Below are 25290 nucleotides of genomic sequence, written 5' to 3'. Positions count from 1 at the left end.
AAACCAACCTAACCAAACAAAACAGAAAGCCCCACTGATCTTCACGACAGGAGGAGAGAGTGTGTGGGATTCACTGAGGTGTGAGACTAAGCAGAACTCAGCGAGAGTCTTCCTATGCCAACCTCTGTGCTAGGCACCTTGGTATCCACTTGTTTAACTCCTGTGCTATGGTGAAGCGTGCTATGATCATTCCTCCCTTAAAGATGATGGACCCTAAGGGTACATGGTAATTGGAAATGCTGGGACAGAAGCCGAGGTGCTCTGGCCCTAAGTCGGGGGGTCAGTAAGTGATTATTGAATTGGAATTACAAGACCAACGACAGCCAAGACAACTTAATAAAAACAGAGCGAATGAAGGAGAACGAGACCTGGTTAGAATTCCATATAAATAAGAGGGTGTTGCTCTGGGCCCTCTTCCTCCTTTCTAGATGTTTCTAGAGCATTCTATCTTGACAGGAGCAATTCTTTATCAAGTAAATAAACCCCAAAGCACATAGTGGCTAAATCAGATTTACGATTCGTTTTTGTTTAATGTGTTATTTCCTAACTTCAGAAAGGCAAGGTTGATAAAGGCATCAGGGTAGAGAGGAGCCAGGGCCCTGGTACTTCTGCATCTCAGTAGTAGAAAAGGCCTGGAGACAAGGGCAGTTGACCGCCAGGGGTCCTGGGGTGACGATTTGCACAGGCATCTGGGGAAACGTGTCCCATTCCTACCTCATCTACAGCCAGTAACTTGTCATCGTTGGCACCATTGGCACCCGGAATGTCCTCAGCTGTTATCACATCCACCACGCCAGGTAGGGTAAAGGCCTCAGAAGAATCGATGGAGCTGAAGATAAGGAGACGATTAAGAAGGAGACATCAGAAAACTTCCCTCCAAGTCAAGGGAAGGCATAGAGTATTGTTGAAAAATGAAAACATGGAACAATGTATCCAGCCTGAACAACCAGCGCAGACAGTCATGGAGAAGAATCTAGTATCCTTGAAAATAAAAACAGGGAACAATGTATCCGGAGTAGAATCCGGGAGACCTGCTGCAGGGCCGGCAGGTAACACTTAGCTGCCAAAGAGGGGCGTGGAGACAAGACTTTGGAAGCGTGGGACAGAATTTGTATCCTATTCAATAATGAAGTTGGTGTTTCCGTGTTACCAGAGTGGCTCTGAGCCATGCATGGGGCTGCCGGGCATGAGGCTTTATGACTTAGAAGGCAAACAAAAGAACCATAACTTTTGTGTGTGTGTGTGTGTGTGTGTGTGTGTGTGTGTGTGTTTGAGACAGTCGCATGTAGTCCACCTGGGGCTGGACCTAGCTATGTAAGTGAGGAGGATCTTGAACCCCTGATCCTCTCGCCTCTACCTGCTGGGATTACAGGGTTTACAGCTGCGCTGGTTTTATATGGTGCTGGGATCGAACCCCAGGCTTTGCGCATGGTATTGTTCCATCAGTTCACTGATTGAGCTATATCTGCAGCGCCTGTGCTCTCTCCTCACCCCGACGGTCATTTCTAGATATGCGCTCTTCCTCCTGTGGGGCTTTCTGGGTCAGGGCATTCACTGCAGAAGAGGGTACAGTTGAGGCATCCTTTAAAAGGGTTTTTGAAAAGTTTTCCTTTACTTACATGATTCTTGCATGAGCCCTGGTACTGGTCACCAAAGCCATGAAAAGTTCTTCATCCACTCTGGGGATGTCGTCACAAAATGTGGCTTCCCCTGTGGCATGTTTAAGACCTGACAGATGCATGATGGGACGGCCAACTGGATCTTGGAGAGGCTGGCGGGGATCCACTCTCTACAGAGCAAGGCAGAGTTAGACCAGGAACCTTCCAGCTCAGTTGGCCTGGGTGGCTCAGGGCGTAGCAGGACAGTTCCCTTGGACAAACGGTGGAGCCGGTGGGATGACAAGCATCATGACCTCGTCATGATGTCATTTCAGTTGTGCGGCAACCCCTCTGAAATCGGTGAATGGACCCTCTGCTTCCTCCATCTGTGGTATCCCTGAATCCCTCCCCTCTGCTCGACAATTTCGGCCTTTCTGTCCTGCTTGCTCACCCTTCCAACGGATATGAAGCCTCCATGATATGGTGTGCCCCACAGAGACAGACCAAACTCTGAGTAAGAACTCTGAGTGGTGACTCCTGGGGCCTCTGGCAGAGGGTGGGAACGGGAAAGGAATTCTCCAGGCCCAGATTGATGTGGAGTTTGTTCTGGAGCCTTTCTCTGAGGCTGCACTGGTGTGTGTGTGTGTGTGTGTGTTAGGTCTCAAACGCAGGACAAATGGCTAACTGAGGAGCCTATATAATGTAGCAGGCTCTGGCCTTCAGGTTCCCTCAGCTTCATCCCAGCAGGCACCTCCCTGCCCCCAACTCCTCCAGCCCCTAAGCTTCACTTCCCTCCCCCAACTTCTCTGATTCCTATATAACCTCAGCCATCTTGGCTCTTGGTCTCTCAGCTCTCCTCTTCTCTCTGAGTGCTCCCCCCTACACCCCCATGGCCTGGTTCAGTCTGGATGTTTCCAGATGCCTCTGGCTGAGGTCTCCCTCATAGCTACAGTAAACCTTCTCCTCAACCACATTTTTTAGTGTCATGCCTTTATTTATTAATTTTTCATTCAGTGGTGTGTGTGTGTGTGTGTGTGTGTGTGTGTGGTGTAGGGAGGGGAGGGCTGTGTACCAGCAAGAACAGCTCGTTTCTAAGCTGTTGTCCTTCCTTGCAGGTCTCTTATTTACTGACTGATTAAACATTTGCAGTTCCGGCTAGAGACGGAGCCCCTGGGCTCTGGTAGGCACTAAACAAAGCCCAGCAGAACATCTCTTTAAAGAGATGACGACTGCCCTTGAATCCCTCTGGTGGAGCAGTCCTGTGCTTCTCCAGCGCCAGCTCTTGGGGTTCAGAGGCTCCTGACTCCCTGTGAATAGTGATTTCTTATCAGCTTATCTCTTGATGTTGGTTTCAGTGAACTCAAAGGCACTGACCTGGTATGTTTGGACTCCCTGGGGTAGTGTGACCTGGAAATCTTCCAGAGCACTCAGGAACCGGTCTGCAATCGCTGGATAGCGCTGGCTGTCCTGGAAAGACTCAGCACAGTGAGACAGACTGGTCAGTCTGGATCGAGCTGGGTTTGGATTATGTAGAATGGCTCCTAATGTATTGCGGGGCAGCTTAGTTACCCTCCACCACTCAGGGTTTCACGTTTTATGACCCTGGTACCCTCTCACTCCCTATCCAAGCCAGAGCTTGGATGACTGACTGGTTTGAATCTGATCTTCATGTCCCTGGATGGAAGGGCTGCCAATGAGTTCAGAGGTGGTGTGTGTGTGTGTGTGTGTGTGTTTAGGCTGGATAAGTCATCCCAGAATAAGTTTGAAGCTATAGTTCACAAAATGAAGAAAAATCTGCATGTTTTTGTTCCAGGATCTTTTTTTCTGAGGCAGGAAGACCACTCTGGTGTCCTGACTGAGAAACGAAGTGCAGGTCTCCATCTCAAATTCAGAGGTTGGGGACAGCATCTTTGGGAATAGTGGCCATGGGGCAGGGGTGGCTGAGGAACAGAGTATAGGGAAGGGTGAGACCTGTGCTCGCAGTCAGGGAAGGGCTGAGACTGGGAGGGCAAGGCAGGGGGAACAAGCGTGGCCGTGAATATTTTAACTTCTTCTAGAAGGTTGCAATTAGAAAATCTACGAAGCCATCAAGGTATTCATATACGTATGTTTTGAAGCATAAAAATTTGACGTTATATTTCATCTTGATCACGAAATTCTAGACTAAGCAAATTGAAGCCTCAGGTCCACAAACCAGACCAGTGTTTGTCTGGACGGGGTGGGGATGACACGGAGGGGGCGAGGGAGTTCTTCAGGCTGATGAAAATGTGCTACATTTAGTTAGCGTTGGGCTCCACAGGTAGACATTTGTGTACTAAGTTAAAATGGGTGGGTTACATTATAATTTATTATTTGTCTCCTGTGTTACTGTAAATTATGCCTCAATAAAGTTTATTTTAAGAGAAAAAAAAAACAAAGAGTGGAGAGAGAGACTGGGTACCGTTTCTGTGCTGGGGCACAATAAACACTGAGAGCTGATGGTGGTTTATCAGCTCCATCAGGGCCAGATCCCAGGAGGAATGCTGGGCTGACAAAGACTACCCCAGATCAAGGGCTTCTAGACAATGATAACAGGCTCCCCACAGGATAATTGGTTCCGCTAAGCTAGGAGCTCCTGGCAGCAAGGAGCTGAGAGAAGCCAGTATTATGGTTTGAATTTCATCTTCCTGGATCGCTATGTTGAAATCCAAGCCTTTAGAAACTCAGAGTGTGACCTCTCCAAACAGGATGGGAGGTGACCATGGCGGAAGCGGGGGGGGGGGGGGGGGGGGGAAGAATTAGAATTGGTTGTCATTATGGCTGGTGTCCTCTTGGAAGGAGAAGTTTGGGCCTAAACACTCACACGGTGGCAGCTCTGTGTAAAGGCAATGGCAGGCTGATTCCGGCAAGGTCGCCGGCAAGCCACCACCAGAAGCTAGGCTGTGCCACCAGGAGCCATGCACAAGGTATGGAATAGGGCCTCACAGCACTCAGGAGGAACCAACTCTGACGGTGCCTCTCTTTTCTAATTTATTATTCAGTTTGATACAGGTCTCACTCTGCAGCTCAGGCAAGCCTTGCACTCATTGTGATCTCCCTGACTCAGCCTCCTGCGCGCTGGGATCACAGAGGTGAGTCAGGAGACTTCACCCCGCTTTCCGATGGCACTTTGGGCGAGGCCGTCTGGCAGCAGAACTGTGAGCCCATGACCACGCGTGAGGACGGTCGTCACTGTCCTCCACCGCACTTACGGCAGACTCCGAGGACAGCTTTAGTTTTCTCCTCAGTCCCTGCAGAACCTCCAGGTAGAACTTGAAGAGGAAGCTGACCATCAGAGTCCTCTTGAACTCCACTTTGCCTCCTAGAGCTGATCCCGGGAGCGAGATTTCTTCCAGAAGGTGCCTGCAAGCCTCGTCTAGCAGGAGCGCATTCCAGTGCCTGGTACCGTGGGAGGCGAGAAGGACCGGTTAAAGGGCGGTCTAATTACACAGAAACCAACATTTTAGAGTTCCCAGGATTTTCCTTAGAAATCGTGTTAACAAGGTGTTTGGAAAAATCAAAACCTGGGAATCTGCTCCAAGAGGCACGAGAATCGTGGCTGGGTGAGAAAGGAACCTTCCCCACTGCGAGAGTGTTCTAGAATCAGAATATTCTAGAACAGAATAGGGGCTACTTGGAGAGGGCCGCTGAGTGTTCATTTGCAGGAGAAAAGGGACATATTTGAGAAAAACATCACTTGCTGAATGGACTCAGGCCTGGGCTGTTGTGTGTCTCTCACCAAAAAAGTGGCTTAATTGAAGCCAAATAACGTGGAATTAATTGCTGTGGAATAATCCTCTTGTACACTGCAAAGATTTGTCACTTGAATTGGTTTAATAAAACACCGATCAGCCAGTAGCCAGGCAGGCAGTACAGGCAGGGTGACCAAATTTAGGATGATGGGAAGGGTGGAGTCCGGGCTCTCCAGCCAGACACAGAGGGAACAGGAGATGAACGTGCCATGGTAATAAAGGTACCGCCACGTGGTTAAGCGCAAATAAGGAATATGAGTTAACTTAAAAGTAAGAGCTAGCTGGACAGTGGTGGTGCATGCTTTTAATCCCAGCACTGGGAAGGCAGAGGCAGGTAGATCTCTGTGAGTTCGAGGTCTAGAGGAGCTAGTTCCAGGACAGGCTCCAAAGCTACAGAGAAATTCTGTCTCAAAAAACAACAACAACAAACAAAAAACCCCAAAAGTAAGAGCTAATTCGTAATAAACCTGAGCTATTGGCCAAGCATTTATAATTCATATAAACCTCTGGGTCAATTATTTGGGAAGTAGCTGCCAGGTGTTTGGGAATAGGTGGGCAGGAGAGAAACGTTCAATTACAATTAACTCAACAAAATTAAAGAAGGAACAAGCAGTGATATTTTTCCCCAATAAATCTGGGTTTATCAACAACTGTCAGGGTCAATTCGCTTTTCCCATCATCAAGGCTCCCTCTAAAGCACAGCGCTCATCACTGACCTGCCGAGGAGCTGCTGGCAGGATCGGTGTGCACTGACAGTGGCGGGCCCCACCCCGCCAAAGGCGATGCTCAGGTCCTCGATGGTATCTGTGCCCTCGCTGAACAGGACTCTCATGCCAGCATTCACGTCAGGCAAAGTGTTTTGAGGGCACTGGGCCTGACGGAAGGCAGACACAAACTCCCACTGCGGAGACAGAAGCCGTTTGGGGATATCGGATACGTCAGGATAAAGAGCTGGGTTCCCTCTTGGTGTCTCTAACTAATTAACCACTTAGACGGATGTAATGGGACACAGAGGGCAGTTGGCTAAACGAGAGACCTTTGGGCTGCCTCCTTGCAAAGTGAGAATGTTTTTTAAAAAAATTCATTTATAAAAAAAAAAAAAGCCGGGCGGTGGTGGCACATGTCTTTAATCCCAGCACTCGGGAGGCAGAGGCAGGTGGATCTCTGTGAGTTCGAGACCAGCCTGGTCTACAAGAGCTAGTTCCAGGACAGGCTCCAAAACCACAGAGAAACCCTGTCTCGAAACACCCTCCCCCCCAAAAAAAATTCATTTATTTATATTTTTATTTTTGTATATAAGCCTTGTGAATTATTTGCTCCACATGTGTTCAGGAACCCTTGGAGGCCAGAGGAGGGCATGCAAGGCCTCAGAGCTGGAGTTACAGACAGTTATGTGCCCTGTGTATAAGTATTCTTAACTGAGCAGTATCTCCAGATACCCTTAAAAGAAAGTTGGAGCTGGGTATGGTGGCGCACACTTTTCGTCCCAGCACTTGGGAGGCAGAGGCAGGTGGATGTCTGTGTGCCATGTGCGTACCAGGTTCCCATAAAGACGAGGAAAGGCTGTGAGATTCCCTGGAACTAGAGTTACAGATGGTTGTGAGAATCCACATGGGTGCTAGGAATTGAACCTAGATCCTCTGCAAGAGCAGTAAATGCTCTCAGCTGCTGAGCCTTCTCTCCAGCCCAACGCTATACCAGTTTGCTAGCTTCTGCCTTTGCACTTTTGGATAGGAAGGCACGTCAAAGTTTCTGTTCTGAAGGGAGGACTCAAAGACCATCCATAGCTGGGACGTAACTTAAGACGTCATTATGACCTGACACTGCTTTGTATGTGCGTGCGTGCGTGCATATGTGTGCGTGTGCGTGTGTGCATGTGTGTGTGCGCATATGCGTGTGTGCGTGTGTGTGGTATTGCTACTCCTCTGGAGTCAAGCACAGCTTCGGAGAGAGGCCTAAGGAACAGAGAGTGAGGGCATTAGGCCACCTCCATAGTTGGCTGGGTGACCACAGCAGCCCAGTATGCTGGGTCAGGGAACATCTGGAGGCCATGTGTTCCTGTAGAGCTCTTGGGGTTGACAGGAATTTGGGGGTGGGAAAGCCAAGCTAGGACTCCAGCTTCCTGTGTGTCAGGTAGAGAAGCTCCATCTTCAGCCAGGGAGCCTTCGCCCGTGGGGAGCGTGACCACAGGCCTTCTGCCGGTCATACCCCACAGCTGCGGCAACCGCCAAAATCCACATCCTGGAGCCACTTGTTCAGGATAGTCCCAGAGGCTTGTGGCTGAACCAGTTTGTGGTGGGTCAGGAAATAGTTTCGGGGGACACCATTTCTTTCCTTCTACCTGGCTTCAGACATTAGGGGTGACCGGGCTCCAGTCTGACTGGGAGAAACAAACCAGCCGGTTTCTTACCTTTCGAGAGTGAGGGATGTACACAGATGTCAAAATCTCCTCTGGCTTCAGGTCTGCACTCGCCAACCCAGCAAGAAAAGATCCATCGAGGGGAATCTGCCGTGTGCCATCTGTGGAAAGAAACGGCATTTCTGCGGTCAGGAGGAAAGCAAACCAGATCTGTACTTTCGGAGGCTGGCTGCCAGTGGCTGCTCAGAGTGACAGATGCAGAGGTCTGTGACTCTGCTAAGGCATCCCCTTTTCCTCCACTGTGCGTGGCACTTGCTCTCCCATCAACGCTCACGCCATGCCTGCTACCCCTGTGGGTTTTCATCCTTTAGCCAAGGATGTGAACTGAGGTCGAGGCTGCGGTGAAACTTAAGCTAGCACTGGATTTACTTTTGCTGCTAGCAGAGTTCAGATCACTCTCGCCGCAGTTTTGTGTTCCCGACACAGACACCACCTTTAAAGAACAGCTTGTCAAATCTGCCCTGGGCTCAGCTAGTCACCCTTTGGGAGACCACAGCACTATCCTCTGGCTTTTAACATATGGATTGCAAGTTTTAGGGTACAGGATGTGTCCTGAAGAGATCAAACCATAGCTGAGGGATAATTTGAGTTCTATTTCCACCCCTCCCCCCACCTCTGCACAATTGGCACTGTGTTGGTTGGAATGCCAGTATTGTCATAAATGGGTGGAAATCCCTGCTGATCACTGTCCACCTGTCTCGCTGCTATGCCAGTGAGTTGAGACCTCTGGAGTGACGGAGGTCTGCGTTAGCTCTGGCAGAATTGGGAGAGCAGAAATTGTAAATCAACAGTAACTACAAGCATCCAGTAGAACGAGAGCAGAAGGCCCTGGGCAGGGACCTCACCAGCCTGGTATCCCCAGAGTCTCGGCCTTTTGACCATTTTGTGGGTTAAATTGGAGTCATCCCAAACTACAGGCCTGGTGACCTCAGAGAAAAGCGTGGGTCAGCCAGCATCCTTAACCTTCTGTGCCCTCCCTCCTAACAGTCTTCAAGTGAAGGCCATTGGCCAGCCTCTCAGCCCCTAAGTTTTTCCCCACCCCCTCAGAACTCCCAGCAGTGAGTGACGGCATGAAACATCATCAAACATGCAGCGAGCCGGAAGTTTGCAGCAGCAGAGGTGTGGCTGCTGCTTCTGCATCCCTGCGCCTGGGAGGTGGCAGTAGTCCAGATCTCTTGAGGGGGTGGGAGGGACAGAGGTGGAACATTGGATGGGTGGTCAGGTAGTCCAGAGGGAAGAGGAGGGTTATTTGAAGAAGAGTGCCATAGAGGGTAGTGTGTGTGTGTGTGTGTGTGTGTGTGTGTGTGTGTGCTTAGATTGGATGTAGAATGAAGACAGGAGTCTTGCTCCCTTAGGCTATAGGAATGCACCCTCTGCAACAGGCTGGGTCCCCCTTTAGTGTGTTCACCCTCAAGACAGGGTTTTTCTACATAATCCTAGCTGTCTTGGAACTCACTATGTAGACCAGGCTGGCCTCGAACTCACAGAGATCCTGCTTCTCCTACCTCCTGAGTGCTGGGATTAAAGGTGTGCGCCACCACGCTCAAACCTCATTCTCTTTTTCAAAAAGATTGATTTTTATTATATTTAGTTATGTACAGGTATCTATATGTGGTTATGTTTGTGTGAATGTAGGTGACCACGGAGGTCCGATTCCCTGGAGTTGGGGTTACAGGCAGTTGTGAGCTGTCCAACATGGGTGCTGGGAAGCAAACTCAGGCCCTTCGCCACAGCGGGGCACGCTCTTAAAACTGCGGAGCCATTTTTCCATCACATCCTCTTTTCTTTAGAAGATTGGTTTTTATTTTTAAAAATAACTGTCCATCTCTGTGGGTCTGTGCCGTGGGTGCTGGTCTCTAGAGAAGCTAGAGATGTTGAGTCCCCCAGGGACCAGAGTTGTAGGCAGTTGTGAGCCACCTCGTGTGGGTGCTAGGAACCGAGCTCTGGTCCTCTGTAAGAGCGGACTGTCCTGTCACCCTCTGTGCCATCTCGCCAGCACTCTGAACCCTACGCTCAAGTCAGCTCTTGTTTGTCACCCCTGGTCAAGCAAGAACACACCAACTAGCACATGAGCTTTGAGCACATGGTTGTGCGTGTGTGTGTGTGTGCGCGTGTGTTCAACAGGAAGTACCTCTGCCTGTTGTTACAATGTATTTTCTTCATGACAGGGACTCCCTGCTGGAGAACTGAGAGCCTGTGATCCAGGCTACTATTCAATAAAATTCTTTAAGAAAATGTAAAAGCATAGCCGGGCGGTGGTGCCGCACGCCTTTAATCCCAGCACTCGGGAGGCAGAGGCAGGCGGATCTCTGTGAGTTCAAGGCCAGCCTGGTCTACAAGAGCTAGTTCCAGGAGAGGCCCCAAAGCTACAGAGAAACCTTGTTTGAAAAACAAACAACAACCACAAAAATAAAACCCAAAGAATGTAGTGAAAAGAGACAAAAAGCTCTCTAAGAACTTCTCAGAACATAGTTTACCTTCTGACAGCAGGTTGAGCGTGGCTTTGCCCACAGAGAGAATAGGATTCAGGTCTGAGTAGCAATGCCGGCTTATAACGTGTCCACCTAAGGTCTGAGGAGAGAGACAGCTTAGTTAGTGTCTCAGGTCTTCTACCTTCTTCTACCAGCCTAAGATTATAGACATCTGCCTCGGATCCTCTAAGGGTGTTGGAAGACTCAAGAGGAGTCTTGGCCATCATCGATACTCGGGGATCCATGAATATTAGAAGGCAGCTCTTAGGCTTGGTTTGTCTGACCCCCACCACTCCTTGGGTTCTGCTTCCAACCCCTAAATGCAACTGTCACCCTCTCCTTGGTAGGCTCTCGTGAGTATGGTCATCTGGAATGTCTTGAGAGTTTTTCACAAAGACAAGGTTCTCTGCAGACTCCCCAGGCTGCAAGGATGTCCACCACACTGCTCAACAGATGTATGACGCGTATGTGTGTTTGGAAAACCAACCAAGACTCATTTCCCTCCTTATGACAATGGTTCTCCAGCTGTGGTTTGACTAGCACAAAGTAAAAGGTTGCCCAGCTTGCTTTAGGTACTAGACTTCTGTTAATGGAGCCTAAGATTAAATCAGACTTTTTGATAGACTTGTCAGAAAATTAGCAAGACCATGATGCCCTTTGTGGCTTAGCTATGGTGTTGAATTTCATCCAGAATTTTACTGAACATTTCACTATCATTTGTTGATTTAAAAATATTTGCCAGTTGGCCTGTTATTTTGACCCATTTGGCATGCTACTTCTGCCTGTGCTTATCTTGACGTCTCAATGAGAAGGAGGAACAAGTGTGAGCCCAGTGATGGACGGCAGGAAACCCACCGCCATGTTCCGGATCTGCTGCCCCGCCAGGCTCCGAAGGTGTTTCAGGAGAGCTTGGTAAGTCTGAGTTTTCTCCTCCGGGAGCTCAGAGATGCTCTCAGCCAAGATGTCCTTCAGCTGAGCCAGGCTGCAGCAGGCGCCAATGGTCAGTCCTGGAAAACAGGTTTTTTTCATCGGTGATATGGAAGGAGCAGAGCCGGCATCACTGCGGTAGGGTCTCATTTACCATTTGGTTAGTGGTGCTTTCTATTGTGGCTGCTCAGGGGGTCACCAGGAGCTACCAGACTGGCTAAGTCAGTCTCTGGGAGTTGGGCTTTCTCCCTCTCTTATTTTTATTGATTGATTGATTGAGCCAAAGTCTCTCACTGGCTTGGAGCCTATTAAGTAGACTGGGCCCATGCCCATGAGCCCCAGGGGTCTGCCTGTCTTCACCACCCAAATATTGTGATTCCTAGGTGTCCTACCTTGCCCAGATTTTCTTGGTGTATCCTGGTGATCAAACTTAGGTCTTTATGCTTGCAAGACCCAGATAGCAGAGAAAAGTTCCCCAATCCCAGGCACAGGGATTTTAAAGGCCCCAAGGTAATCTCCTGGGTAGCCAGGGAGGGGACCTGGGGCCACACTTATCTTTGGACAGGTGTGAAGAAATAGAGATAGAAGAGAAATGCTGGTGGTAGACTCTATTAGAGCCTCCCATGATTCTCCTGAGTGACCAGAATTACTATGTGATTGAGGGGAATGAATCTGACAGCATTAACACAGTGGCAAAGATTGAATCCCTAGGTCATGGGTTCCAAATTCAAATAAATCAGAAGCTATTTTTTTTGGATAGGAAAGAGTTTTCGCGCAAATTAGAGGGAGGAGACCAAAAGTGAGGGAAAATGGTGACCTCTCCCTAGCTTCACTGTTCTCACAGGGTTTATGGTGATGCCATGTCCCGGGGTGACATGATGCCACCACCCCAAGACCTCCCTAGAGGAACTACTAACTGATGACCTTCTAGCCAAAAGCACATGAATCCTCAACCCAAGTAACGAACAAACCAAGTTTCTATTTACTTGTCTCCACAAAGCCAAGAGACGAAATAGTCTGTGTATGCCCCTTAATGCAAACTACCCCCGTGCTGTGTGTTCCTTCAGTATACTCTGGTATGACGACATCTCAAAATTTAACAGCCAAGAATTTAGTCCAAGAAGACCTGAATAGGAATCAAAATCAGCCATGTTTTGGATTCAGATCTTCCAACTCTGATAATTGTAACCTCCAAGAGGGACACAGGCCAATCAAAACCAACATATTCCAAGGACATGACTGCCCCAGGCTTCCCATTGGTTGGCGTTGTTGGGTGTGGGGATGTGCGGGACTCACAGGAAGGGGTGAAGGCAGCCATGGGTCAGCACCCAGGAGGACTGGGATCATGCCTTTTGCCAACTGACCAGAAAGTAATCCAACGCTTTGACGGTGGTTGGGATGAAACCCATGAGGACTGGCAGGATGTGAGCAAGAGCCTCAGGACTTCTCCTCCGTAGGAGGAAAGGGGTCGAACCAATACAGGAAACTGTGTGGTCACCCAATCCGCCCCGAGCTGACCTTTTAAAATGAATCCATTACTGCTCTCAGTTTTCATAATGAAACTTTAGTGTACAGGTTTGAGTTGACCCCGCTCGTTGGACACTAATAGTCCCGAGTCTGTTTTTTATAGCAGGCTTCAGATTGGGCTTTGATTTTTCTCTTGCTGATTCATCTTTGAGGGTACCCCACCCTCCTACATAGCTATATTTTATCAAGATTGAATATTCTTGACACAGTATTTCTCTGTCTTTGCCAACACACCCCATCTCTCTCCCTGTTTCACTAACTTCAGCTCACTTCCCGGAGGGGAGAAGACTAGCAGCTTTTATTATTATTATTATCCACATGCCAAACAAATCTCACCTGAAAACTGTTCACTAAATCGTCCCTCCTTTCCAGAATGTCAGCCTGAAGTATCTGTCTCCTGTTCCAGCCTCTCATCAAAAGATGCTCTAACGAGATCCGGTCCTATCTCAGACCCCTCCACCAGTATCCTGTTGATTCCTTATCCCTATGAGTTTGACTGGCACCTACTCCTTACTTTCTGTAGCCAGAGACAGTGGTGCATGCCTGTGATCCCAGAACTTGGGAGGCCGAGGCAATGTGATCATGGTTTTGAGACCCATCTGGGCTATCTAAGGAGATTGTGCCTCTTAAAAAAAAAAAGTCTTTTTAACAATAAACTAAAGCTGAAACCCCAAATTCCTACCATACTTTTGGAGGAGCCTAGCAGAGCAAAAGACTTGTCCCTAAGAAGGCCCTGGTCCTTGTTGGGGAAGAAACCAGACACAAACATCTCGCTATTATTTAGGCCAGAGGTTTTGCACAGAGACCAGAGTGGATCATCACCACCTCTTTTGGCTTTTTGCTTGTTTTTGGTTTTGAGTCAGTTGAAACTTGTAGCCTGGAATTCATGATCCTCGTTTTCCCTCGTTCCAAGTGTTCAAGTGTTGGGATTACAGGCGTGAGCCCATGAGCCGCCACACCCTGCTCCCTGCTTCTGGTTTTCACACAGATGGAAAAAGAGACCGTTCAACCCTCCACTGGGGCGTGGAATGCCAGCTGCCTTCTCTATTGCTCTGTCCCCACAAGAGTTCAGATTCCAGCTGAGGCCAGACCGGCTGTCTGGGCCATTTTTATTATATGCCTTTCCCCTCCACAGGATTTCTGTTTGATTTTCTTTCTGGTTACAGAACTTAACTTGCATTCTGGTGGCGTTGGAAAGCTCTTCAACTTGTTTCGATTCTCAGAGTTTTGAATGTGTCTGCCAATGGGGGCGGACTGAGAGGCCATCGATAATGGCACTGGGACCTGTTTCTACTGCACGTACTGGCTTTTTGGTACTCCAGTCTATTTGGATGCACACCTTCCTAGGCCTGGATGGAGGGGGGAGGGCCTTGGACTTCCCACAGGGTTGGGTACCCTGCCCTCTCTTAAGGAGGGAGGAGGAGAGTGAGTGGGAAACAGGAGGGGAATGGGAGGAGGGGAGGAAGTGTAAATTTTTGAATGGAAAAATAAAAAAAAGAAATAAAAAAATAAAATTTAACTCTGTGCTGCGTGGGCCCATCAGGTAGAAAGACAGCGATGCCGGGACTGTCCATAGTAAAGACAGACCGAACCAACCGTGGGTGGGATATGGACACAAGTGTAGTTTAAAGAAACCTTCACCAAGTGGCGTTGTCCGCCACAGAGATTTGATCCCGGCGTGCGGGGAGGGGGCATGCTGGTTTGGACATAGCTGATTTTAGTGCACACCCTGCACCTCAGGAAGTTTCCTCATGGCCACTGGAGGGCAGTCATAGTTCAGCTTTAAGCGAGGCAGGGACAGCGCGTTATTCAGACATCATAGTCTGTGGGGCTTTCCTTTGGCTGAGGGACCACACTGGGCAAGGCCACCCCTGCTCTGGAGAAAAGAGTGGCCAGGGCAGTGGGGCTTCTGAACTGGGAATGGGTGACCTTGTAACCTGATGACCTTGGGCGAGTGCGTTTTCTTTTTGCAGCTCACGTTCTTCATCTACAGAGGAAGGATTGGGTTAAAGTGAAGATTTAAGGCCCCTTTGGGGACTCATATAAGGCGCTCAGGGACAGGAGGGGTGGGTAAAGTGACCCTCTCCTTTAACACGGCTATTTTTCTTTCATTATTTCTTTTATAAGGCTTGGAGACTCAATTCTTGATGTTAGAGAAAGCTGGGATCAGGAAGGCTAACCAGCCCTCAGCTAGAGAGCATTCTCCTGCTGTAATTGTCGTCGGCTTAGGCTGATTATCTGGGCCCCAGTCTGTGTGTCCTTCTGTCTCCTCTCTGTCCACCTAACGCACTACCTGGGTTGTTCTACATGGAAGCTGGCAAAACTCACGAAGGGAACCCATAGCTTGTGAATATCTAGGTTGAAGCAGGGATTAGCAGGCTCATGGTTTTCACTGAAATCTGCCTTTCATGGCTGTTGAGAGAAGCCAGAATGTAGGACGCCTGGGTGACAGTGGCTGGGCTGTCTTCAGCCCCTTCCCTGTCCACCAAAGACCCTCATAAACACACAGTGACCTACAAGCCATTCTTGACTGAGTTGTTAGTTCTGATGGAGTCCCTGTTGCTCAAGCTAAGGGTGTCATCGCTACTGTTATAATTCCTCACATTCAAATTCCTGACCAACTCATTCATCTCCACCCCCTACTCCACCCTGAATTAATCTGTTAGCCACGGGATAAGTGTGCATGCCCAAGACTAAGCTCTGGGTGATGAAGAATGGAAAAGAGTAAGGCCCATTTGCTCAAAGGTTTGCCGTGTATCTTGAATTCAAATCTTACACACTCCTGTCTACTTAGTGGGTTTGACTTTACTCCGCACTAGGGGGCATTTGAGGATGTCATCAATAGATAGGAGTGCTTGCTTGTAGGTCTTTGTCCCCTTCGACTCCTCTCCAAACACACGGAGGATATGAGCATCAAATGATATTCTCCATCTCTCCTCTCTTGCACTTTGTCGTCTCTGGGACACCATGGCACTTGCCAGAACCCTACGAGTGAGCACCCCGTTTCTAATGGTAACCATTAGAAAGCTCTTCTTCTCCTCCCCGGAGCTCTGAGAGTGAGGTTGGCAGTGGAGATACACTTCCACGTTAGCGGAGGAACGATTAGTTAGACATGGGCCTCGTGAGATAAGATAGATGCATGCGCACGCGGGCGGATTCAGCGAGTGCGGGACTCAAGGCGCTAATCTCTTACTAGAAGATGAGGAACTCACCGTCACTGCTTTTAGTGACCGTTCTTAGATCAGGAACTCTAGCAGGAGAGAGGAGAATTGGGTAAAAGTGTCCTTGAGACTTCATGGCTGGTCCTGATTGGAAAAAAAAAATGAGTTTTAGAGAAAGAGAAAAATGCCTTTTCTTTTACTTTGAAAACATAAAAACATTCAGATATAAAGCTTAAACTTTGATAATTAATGTCTATGGATATGAAAGCAATGACTCATATATCCCTTTGCCCAATGTATGGATTCATTTACTTATATTCTTGCTACATTGTAACCAAAAGGGGAAGCTTTTAAAATGCTCTTTCACAGAGGCATATAAGATATTTGGAACTTCATATAACAATATTACTGGGCATGGTGGTGCACACCTTTAATCCCAGCACTCAGGAGGAAGCTAGGTGAGTTCAAAATCTGTGAGAGGCCAGCCTGGCCTACATAGTAAATTCCGGGCCAGCTAAGGTGACACAGAGAGACCCTGTCTCAAAAGCGGCAATCAAAAAGCCAAATCAAAACAAAACAGAGAATGTTTGCATGACTCAGTGGTAAAAATTAGCTGAGCTTATGTGAGGCTCTGGGTTTGATCCCCAGCATGGAAAAAAAAAAAAACGGCATTTATGGGCTGAAAGACACTTAAGGAAATGCTCAACATCCGTAGCCATTCGAGAAATGCAAATCAAAACAACTCTGAGATTCCATCTTACACCTGTAAGAATGGCCAAGATCAAAAACACTGATGACAACTTATGCTGGAGAGGATGTTGGGTAAAGGTAACACTCCTGCATTGCTGGTGGGAATGCAAGCTGGTACAGCTGCTTTGGATATCAGTATGGTGATTTCTCAGAAGATTAGGAAACAACCTTCCTCAAGACCCAGCAATACACTGCTGGGTTTATACCCAAAGGATGCTCAGTTGTGCCACAAGGACATGTGCTCAACTATGTTCATAGCAGCTTTGTTTGTCAGAGCCAGAACCTGGAAACAACTTAAATGCCCATCGACCAAAGAATGGATAAGGGAAATGTGGTGCATTTACACAATGGAGTACTACACAGCAGAAAAAATAATGACACCTTAACATTTTCAGGCAAATGGATGGATCTAGAAAACATCATTTTGAGTGAGGTAACCCAGACCCAGAAAGACAAATATCACATGTACTCTCTCATAAGTGGCTTTTAGACATAAAGCAAAGAAAACCAGCCTACAATTTTCAATCCCAGAGAACCTAGACAACAATGAGGACCCTAAGAGAGACATACATGGATCTACTCTATATGGAAAGTATAAAAAGACAAGCTCTCCTGAGTAAATTGGGAGCATGGGGACCATGGGAGAGGGTAGAAGGGGAGGGCAGAGGAAAGGAGGGGAGCAGAGAAAAATGTAGAGCTCAATAAAATCAATTAAAAAAAAAAGGATGGCGTTTATAAAACCTTGGGAGGCTGACAATAGCTGAAGCTATTTTAATAGCTGCCTTCCCATGAAAAATGGCAGGGAAAACCATCCTGTGCTTTATAATGGAGGACTCAGGTACGTGCAAAATGAGGGGATGAGTCTCAGGTCAAGAATGTTGGTTGAATTGTACCGGAGAGATGGCTCAGAGGTTAAGAGCACTGGCTGTTCTTCCAGAGGTTCTGAGTTCAATTCCTAGCAACCACATGGTGGCTCATGAGTATGTGCAATCTGGTGCTCTCTTTTGGCCTGCAGGCATGCACGCAGATGGAACACTGCATACATAATAAATAAACAAATCTTTAAAAAAGAATATTGATTAAAAACACGAATTTCATGAGAATAGTGACAGTCTCTATGCAGTATGTACAAAACTAGTAGCCATGTTGTTTAGGGGTTCAGACATGAGGAAGAGACTAGCCAATGGACCAAAACAGTTCAGCTGTAGGGCACCATCAAGAGGGAAGAGAGAGTAGGAGTAGTGGGGTACCCTTCTTTTTATCACAGAGGACTACAAGTTTGTGGGGAATGCTGAGGAACAAACCCAGAGCTTGGACAGGCTAGGCTAGCATTCTCCCACTGGGTTACGGATGTGTATATGAAGCAAAGTTATTAAAATGAATGTAGGTGTTCTCAAAGTGTGTTTATTAACACATCCACAGGTATTTTATAACATTCTCTTATGCCTACTCAATATTTAACCTTAATAAGATAACAAGGGACAGCTGGGTGGTGGTAGCACACACCCTTAATCCCAGTCCTAGGGAGGCAGAGGCAGAGGCAGATGGGTTTCTGAATTCAAGGCTAGCCTGGTCTACAAAGAGAGTTTCAGGAGAACCAGTACTACACAGAGAAACCCTCTTATACGTTACCCACCCCCGGTCATCCTGAATACAACTAGGGTATGTGCCAATCAACTTTAGAGATCACTGGATTCATGAAACAGGACAAAACTTTCATGTCTAAAATGTAGACCAGGGATGGAGCAGGGACCGGGAAGCTCGGCCAGGCTTCAACCACTCAGCCATGGAATAAGTAGGACCATTGTCACTTACCCAACCAGGGATGGAGCAGGGACCGGGAAGCTCGGCCAGGCTTCAACCACTCAACCACGGAATAAGTAAGACCATTGTCACTTACCCAGAGATGTGCTGCCTGAAACAACAGGGGCTTCGGGGTACTTTGCCTTCAGCGCCAAGAGGTCTTGGAGGGTTCCTGGAGAGATCCAGGTAATTCTCTCCCCATAAAAGGTCAGGGTTTGTTTTTCTGGGTTCTCGGCCATCCTCTGAGGACAAATGACAGGATAATGGATGGCAGTCACCCTGGACCACATCAGGTCCTGGGTGGGTTGTGTCTCTTTAGGAAGACTTCAGGGTTTCGGGTCCACTTACCCAGAAAGACACTCTTTGTGCCCCCTGGCTAAAGCCTGGATGCTTGTAAGTAGATGGTCTTTGAGGAACAAGCGACACTGTGAACTGGCGCCTGCCACGGTCCGCCTAGCGTGGGCTAATTCAGCATTCATCCAGTTTCCTGACTTTAAGACTGCAGCTGCACTAATGATCCTAAGTTAACCTCAGTCTGGATTTTCCCTCTACTATTCAAATCATTCCTTAGTGAGTTCTTGATGTCTGCCCCTTCTTAGATGTGTCGGGGGTATCCCACATTTAATTTTCTCCAAACCGAGGTCCCCCTGCCCAGCCCTTCCCTTGGCCCGTGGAATGGAACCCCCAAAAGAACCTCCATCACTCTGGAGGTCTATCCGTTGTTGTAACTGGTACCCTCTAGCTATGCACAGCTCCGGGGTCAGGCTGGACTCCTGTTTTCTCCACATCACGTCACATCCACTAGCAAGCTGGTCCTGTACCAGAGGTCTAGCCTAGTCTAGCCACTGCCCTTCTGCATGGCGTTCATCCCCTGATGGGGCACAACCCTTCTTCCCTTCCTTTGCCTCCTGCTTTAGGTGCTTCTTGGCTCAGCAGCTTGAAGGATCCTGATAAGATGTCTCTGTAAGAGCTTGTCCCTCCTCTAGGCAACCTCCCTCACAGTGGCTCTTCCATAGAGAGGAAGCCAAGCAGTGGGAAGTCCAGCATGACCTGCCCCAACAGCTCCTGACCATCCCTTCTCCCTCTGCTCTGTCCTGGCTGGCTCAGCGCGGTCCTTGGGTATCAGGCCAGCTGTTATCTTGCTTCTGGTTCCTTCACACTCATCCTCCACTGCCCAGATAGTACTTCCATCTCATCTCCTCACGACTGGCTCCATCCTTCCTTCTAGAATTTCTTCAAACATTGCCTCCTCAGAGGTGGCTTCTATGGCCACATCACCGAAAAGTGAGACCAGCTGTAGCCTAGCTTCGTTATCTGCTCGGTGATGTTTCGTTTCTCCTATCTATTTATCTGGCCTTGAACTCACAAAGATCAACCTTTCTCTGCCTCAGGAGTGCTAGGATTAAAGGCTTGTGCCATTGTGTCCATCTTACAAATTCTATCTTTCACCTCTTATTTTGAGTATCACCCGTCTCTTACCAGATTATAAACTCCCATAGGGCAGTGTTTTTGTTAGCTTTGTTTCTCGCTGTATAGTTGGTACTTAGGACAGTGTTGGCATGTAGCTGAATGGATATACGCACACACACTTGTATTATACATATATTCATTCAAATATATATATATTCATATAAAATATATAAATATATCATGTATAATATATAATGTATGATTATATAATATATAGGAATACAAATATATAATTAATATATATGAATATATGCAATGCAATATATATATATACATACACACACACACACACACACACACACACACACACACACACATATATATGAATGAGTAAGCATGCCAGAGCTCTCCCAGAAAAGGGTGCTGGAGAGGGCTAGGAACATGCACTGCTCTTGCTGGGGACCTTACTTTGGTTCTTAGGACCCATATAGAGTGGCTCATAACTGCCTGTAATACCAGCTCCAGGGATCTACACCTCTATAAGGACACTTAGGTGTACACACTCGTGCACAGACACACCGGCAAAGACATCATTAAAATCAGAAACCAACATTTAATAAGAGAGAGGAAAGCATTTTATAGAAAGAGGTGCGGATGCCTGAGAAGGAGGGTCAACACACACATGAAGGTAGCATGGAGTGGGGCGCCCCTGTTTCTGGCCGTGAAGAAACTGCCCTCAAAACAGGGGGCAGGGGAAGAAGAGAGGAAGCTGCTTCTTGAACTAAGGGTAGTGTTGTTCCTGGAAAAACATGGCAGATGCTTAGCAAAGCCGAATAGCCTGGACAGCCAACAGGGACACAGTGATGGAAATATTGGTGGGATGATGTTTAAAAAGTCCCAGCTAAGGCCTAGGGGAGGTCAGCCAGGGCTGGGAAGAAGCAGGTTTCTGGATCCTAGCCAGAAATTTGACATACCATCTGATATAGTAGATTTACAGAACTGGGCTTATAATCGGATGTGTTTAAACAAACGTGAAATACCCATGTTGTCTTACCAGGAGTTCTGGGGGAAATATGGGCTCCTGGGTCGGGTCCAAGGGCTGGAACTCCTCTTTCGCAAATAGCTCTGTGCAGATCTTCAAAAGAGAAAGAAGCAGACGGTTGTGTCGGCTCAGCTCAACTGGAAAGAACACTGGAATTCTTGACAGAATTAGACAAGATGCACGGGTCTCTCATTTTCCTCCGAGCGGGGAGATTAATCGCAGATTAAAGGGGGAATGTGATTGCCAGGGAGAGACTAACTAGCCACTCATCTGATACTGAAGGAAAGAAGGAAGGTCATTAGCTCTTGCAGAGAGCATCCTGGGAAATGCCAAGACATCTGTGAAGATGACCAGATGTTAAAGAAGCTTGGGGACCTCCACTGTACTTACTGTCCCCTCCTTCACAACCTAAAGAACGCTCTGGGGGGAAAGCCCACAGTTTCAGGGAAAATTACTCTAACGTACCTTTCTGTGTAAACACACAGGCACCACTGTTTACTGAATGTTTTTTTTACACCTATTATGTTATTTAATCTTCACGATAATTGTATAAAGAAAGTTATAATCTCCTTTTTGTCTACCAGGAAATGAAGGCAGGACCAAAATGGACCCATCTGGCATCCTGCCTCACTCACATCTGCCTCAGCTTCGAGGGACACTTGTTGCCAGGAAACATTCGCGAGGAGATAAGAGAACGGGACTGTGGGACGTGGTGCAGGTGGGTGTCCGTTTAAATACATCTAGAGTCACTGGGCTTCATGTAAGCCAAGTGGTATCCGAGTGGGATGCTCAAATTGAATGCCCAAGTCTTCAAGGTTGGGAGTCGATTTTTGGGTTGTATTGGCTCTACCAAGTGTTGATCTGTGAGCCATTATGGGGGTGCGCATCTCACCTCCTTGGGGTAACACCCCTTTATTCCACCACACACCTTCTTTAGAGAGGTGAGTGTGGACAAGCAGATCTAAAGGACACGAACACAGAGGGAGAGGACGAGGGGCGGTTTTCCCGGGGCTGCTCTGAGGTCTCTCACAGCCTGTGGGGTGGGCAGTTAGGCGGTCATCACCTGCTCTACTTGACGCCTGCGAGAACTCAGCTATGGACCTTTGTGAAAAATGAGCAACCTCTCAGAGGGTAAAGCCGGAGCTGGGATACTGAGCTGGACTTCTGGGTGGCTGGCATTATCTTGCCCTTAGCTTCCTGAGGTGGCAATGCTGTCTCTGCCTCAGCTCAGGGACAGAGGAGAGCCGTGTGAGCAGGGACAGCTTTAGAACTCCGTTTCTAGCTGAGGGGGCGGCTCATCCCTCAAGCAGTAGAAGTTCTTTTCTGCCATCTATGAGGTTTCTGTTTCCCTTTGGTGCCAGCCTTTCAGACTATGATGGGGAAAATCAGATTGCGGTCTTTGTGTGAGCACTCTGCAAAGGGCCTGGTTCCTGTCCGTACTTGGGAAGGCTGCAAACAAAGAGGGGAGCGGCCCCTCGAATGCACACGCCCGCTCCCAGAGCTGGGTCAGCCTTAAGAAACACACAGCGAGAGAATAAAACTGGGGGACTCACGTTGCTTTTGGCTCCAAGGGAATCGTCTTCTTTCTGATCCAAGCAGCATTTTTCTGTTCCTTTCTGCTGACAACCATTTGGCTCCTGAGAACATGAAGTGCTTTATATGAGCAATACTTTTGATAGGCAATTAAGGATGTTCCTTGAAGGTGTGAATAATATATATGAGACTTCAGCCTCTGAAGCCACTTTCTGCTTAGACGGATAACACAAGGCAATTCTCCCTTTGCTTTGTTCGTTTATTTTTTTTAAGATTTATCTATTTATTATGTATACAGTATTCTGTCTGTATGTACACCTGCATGTCAGAAGAGGGCACCAGATCTCATTACAGATGTTTGTGAGTCACCGTGCGGTTGTTGGGAATTGAACTCAGGACCTCTGGAAGAACAGTCAGTGCTCTTAACCCCTGAGCCATCTCTCCAGCCCACCTTGTTTATTTTTTATAAAATAACATAAACTATATGTCATATAAACAAGTTTTATAGAACAACACAATGTCCAGAAGTCTTAAACAATCAGTGCCCTCTGGCATTTTGTATTTGGGATTGAGGTGTACTGACAGCTTACATTTCTATAGCGTAATCACTAGGTGAACATCGTTTGTTGCAATCAGAACACCATGTTCGCATCTGAGTCATTTTAGGGTAATTTCTAGTGGTAGAATACATTTTTATGGTATTTTTCAGGATGACCACAGCACAGTCACTATAGCACATATACGGTTTGCAACATTGTTCTCTATCATTCATATGGAGCCTCCCAGAGAGAGAGAGGCAACATGCAAAAGGGGAGATCGCTTGGAAGAGCAGACGGCAGTTTTTAAAGGGGTTCCCACTTAGCGCCTCCACTTCCATCCCTTGCATCTTCTTCCTCGGACAGCTTCTCCCTCCTTGCCCCTTGTGAAGCACTTCCTCCCAACTTTGAATTCCCTGGTGTTTTGAGCAGCTACTTGCTTACTCTGCCCAAGAAATAAGAGCAGTTGGCCGAGGAAGCAGCATTTTCTCGCTCCCTTTAAACCCTCAGAGTTCCTGGGATGGACATGGGCCAGTGGTGGCTAAGGAAAGCTGGGCTTCTTTGGGCTCAGTGGGCAATAAAAAGCCTTAGGTATCCCACCTGGCTGGATTTCCTTCACCCAGTAAAGTATCCTGAGACTGGCTGTCTGGCTACAGGCTGAGCTATTGGAACTCATTTTTGGCTTTTTCTCCAGAATCTGTGTACCGGGAGAGGCAGATGACAGCTGCGCCTTCAGGGAAAGGAGTTGACTCAGCCTGTTTCCCGGTATTTCATGCATGTTTTCACACTTACAGCCGCGATTTGCTGGGTTTAAAGTCTGTTCCTTTCGCTGTTTAGCATGTCTAATCGGGTCTCCTCTTGAGGCAATAGAAATCTGGAACACACATGCCTAGAATACCTGCTTGACTTTGGGGACGTGGGACAAACCTGTTGTGCATTTCCAGGTGTATCTCTATTATGTGTGGAATTAAGGAAAATATAAACAGAAATCTTGACTTGTGGCTTCTGATTTATCTTCCTATACATCTCTTCAGGGGCCTCAGATACCTGTGTGATGCCAATGTCTATTTTCTCCACAAGGTGTTGCTTGATGACCACCCTCTGATCTTGTGTGCAGACGCTCGCTCCTAAGATTATCCCTTGATATCTCAGAAAGGGCTGCACCTGGCCTAAAGGTGGAGTCGAAGCCCTGTATGGAGAATTGTCCAGAAAAAAACTTATCATCTGTTCCTATGGACTCTCGAGAATAGCTGGATAAGAACCACAGGGGGCTCCTCCAAGATGTCTTTCCTTTTGTCTAAAGTTTCCTGCCCACCCCATCCTGTTCTCCGCAGAGGGTCATCGGATATGCCTGTCTTGAGTGTCTGTCAAATGCTAGCCATACTGCCGACAGCATTATCAACCTTAATAATTATCTGTTGAACTCTTACTAACTGCCAAACGAGACCCATTTGATTTTTACCGGGGAAGCACCCTCACTTCTGGAGGCCACACCCTGTGATCTTGGTTGGAGTGGATTTTGGCTTCGACGCTGCAATTTCAGCTTCCTTATCTGTTCACGAATTCCTAGTTGGTTGGGTTTTTTGGAAGGAACTTTCTTCATCAAAACACATCTTTGATTGACTCCAAGCGTTTGTAGGCATCCTGTCGCCTGCCTTGGATAGATGCCTTTGCCAGCTGACTTCCCTCTATGGATCTAGACCACATCAAAGGTGGTGGTAACGCCCACCTGGTTTTCAGGAAGATTCAATGTTCCAGTGAGCCTCCTCCTCCTGCCTCATGAGTTTGTCTGTCTTATAGTCGGTTGTGATGGTCTTTACAAACCTCACTCTTGCGTCCCCAGCTTTGGCCACTGGCCCTTCTCATTCTTGCTCTGTAGGACATGTCTCCACCTACCTGTTCTTGCGTACTCACCGTGCAGAAGGTTCTGCCGCTGTCCAGAATCGGCCGATACCCAGTGCAGCGGCAGAGGTTACCTGATTGGAGGAGAAGCATGGCTGTGAGCTTCTTGTTTCTACCGGCTTGTGTTTTAGATTATTGTTTATTTATTTATTTGTGTGTGTGTGTCTGTGTGTGGATGTCCTTGGTTGGAGGCGGCGAGAAGAGGGTGCTGGATTTCCTGGGGCTGGAGTTATAGGTGGTTCTAAACCACCCCATGTGGGCACCGAGAACTGAACTCAGGTCCTCTGGAAGAGCAAGCAGTCAGCATTTTCAATGACTGACTCATAATTCCAGCCACACTACTGGCTTCTTTTAAAAGTTAAGATAGATCCAGTCCTGGGGAATAGAACTCAGGGTCTTGGGCATCCTAGGATAACATTCTGCTTCTGAGCTATGACTCTA

At 47.8% G+C, this 25290-nt stretch overlaps 1 protein-coding gene across 1 annotated transcript in view; it reads right to left on the bottom strand.

The window, feature by feature from the left end:
* Positions 1-25290, bottom strand: part of LOC121444857 (aldehyde oxidase 2) — a 70735-nt gene that overhangs the window by 36289 nt on the left and 9156 nt on the right. The window contains exons 6-18 of the mRNA XM_041646777.1: positions 24862-24923; positions 22432-22515; positions 20891-20971; positions 18524-18668; positions 15925-16017; positions 11114-11265; positions 10265-10358; positions 7779-7888; positions 6085-6269; positions 4829-5015; positions 2973-3065; positions 1620-1789; positions 715-829 (exon numbers count right to left, since the gene is read on the bottom strand). Coding sequence (XP_041502711.1) covers positions 715-829; positions 1620-1789; positions 2973-3065; positions 4829-5015; positions 6085-6269; positions 7779-7888; positions 10265-10358; positions 11114-11265; positions 15925-16017; positions 18524-18668; positions 20891-20971; positions 22432-22515; positions 24862-24923 — 1571 coding nt within the window. The remainder of the gene's footprint in view (positions 1-714; positions 830-1619; positions 1790-2972; positions 3066-4828; positions 5016-6084; positions 6270-7778; positions 7889-10264; positions 10359-11113; positions 11266-15924; positions 16018-18523; positions 18669-20890; positions 20972-22431; positions 22516-24861; positions 24924-25290) is intronic.

The sequence above is a fragment of the Microtus oregoni genome, unplaced genomic scaffold (genome assembly GCF_018167655.1).
Source record: "Microtus oregoni isolate MIOR12 unplaced genomic scaffold, Mior012 000144F_ref0000341, whole genome shotgun sequence".
NCBI classification, from domain to species: Eukaryota; Metazoa; Chordata; class Mammalia; order Rodentia; family Cricetidae; genus Microtus; species Microtus oregoni.
This window is presented reverse-complemented; position numbering and strand designations above follow the sequence as displayed.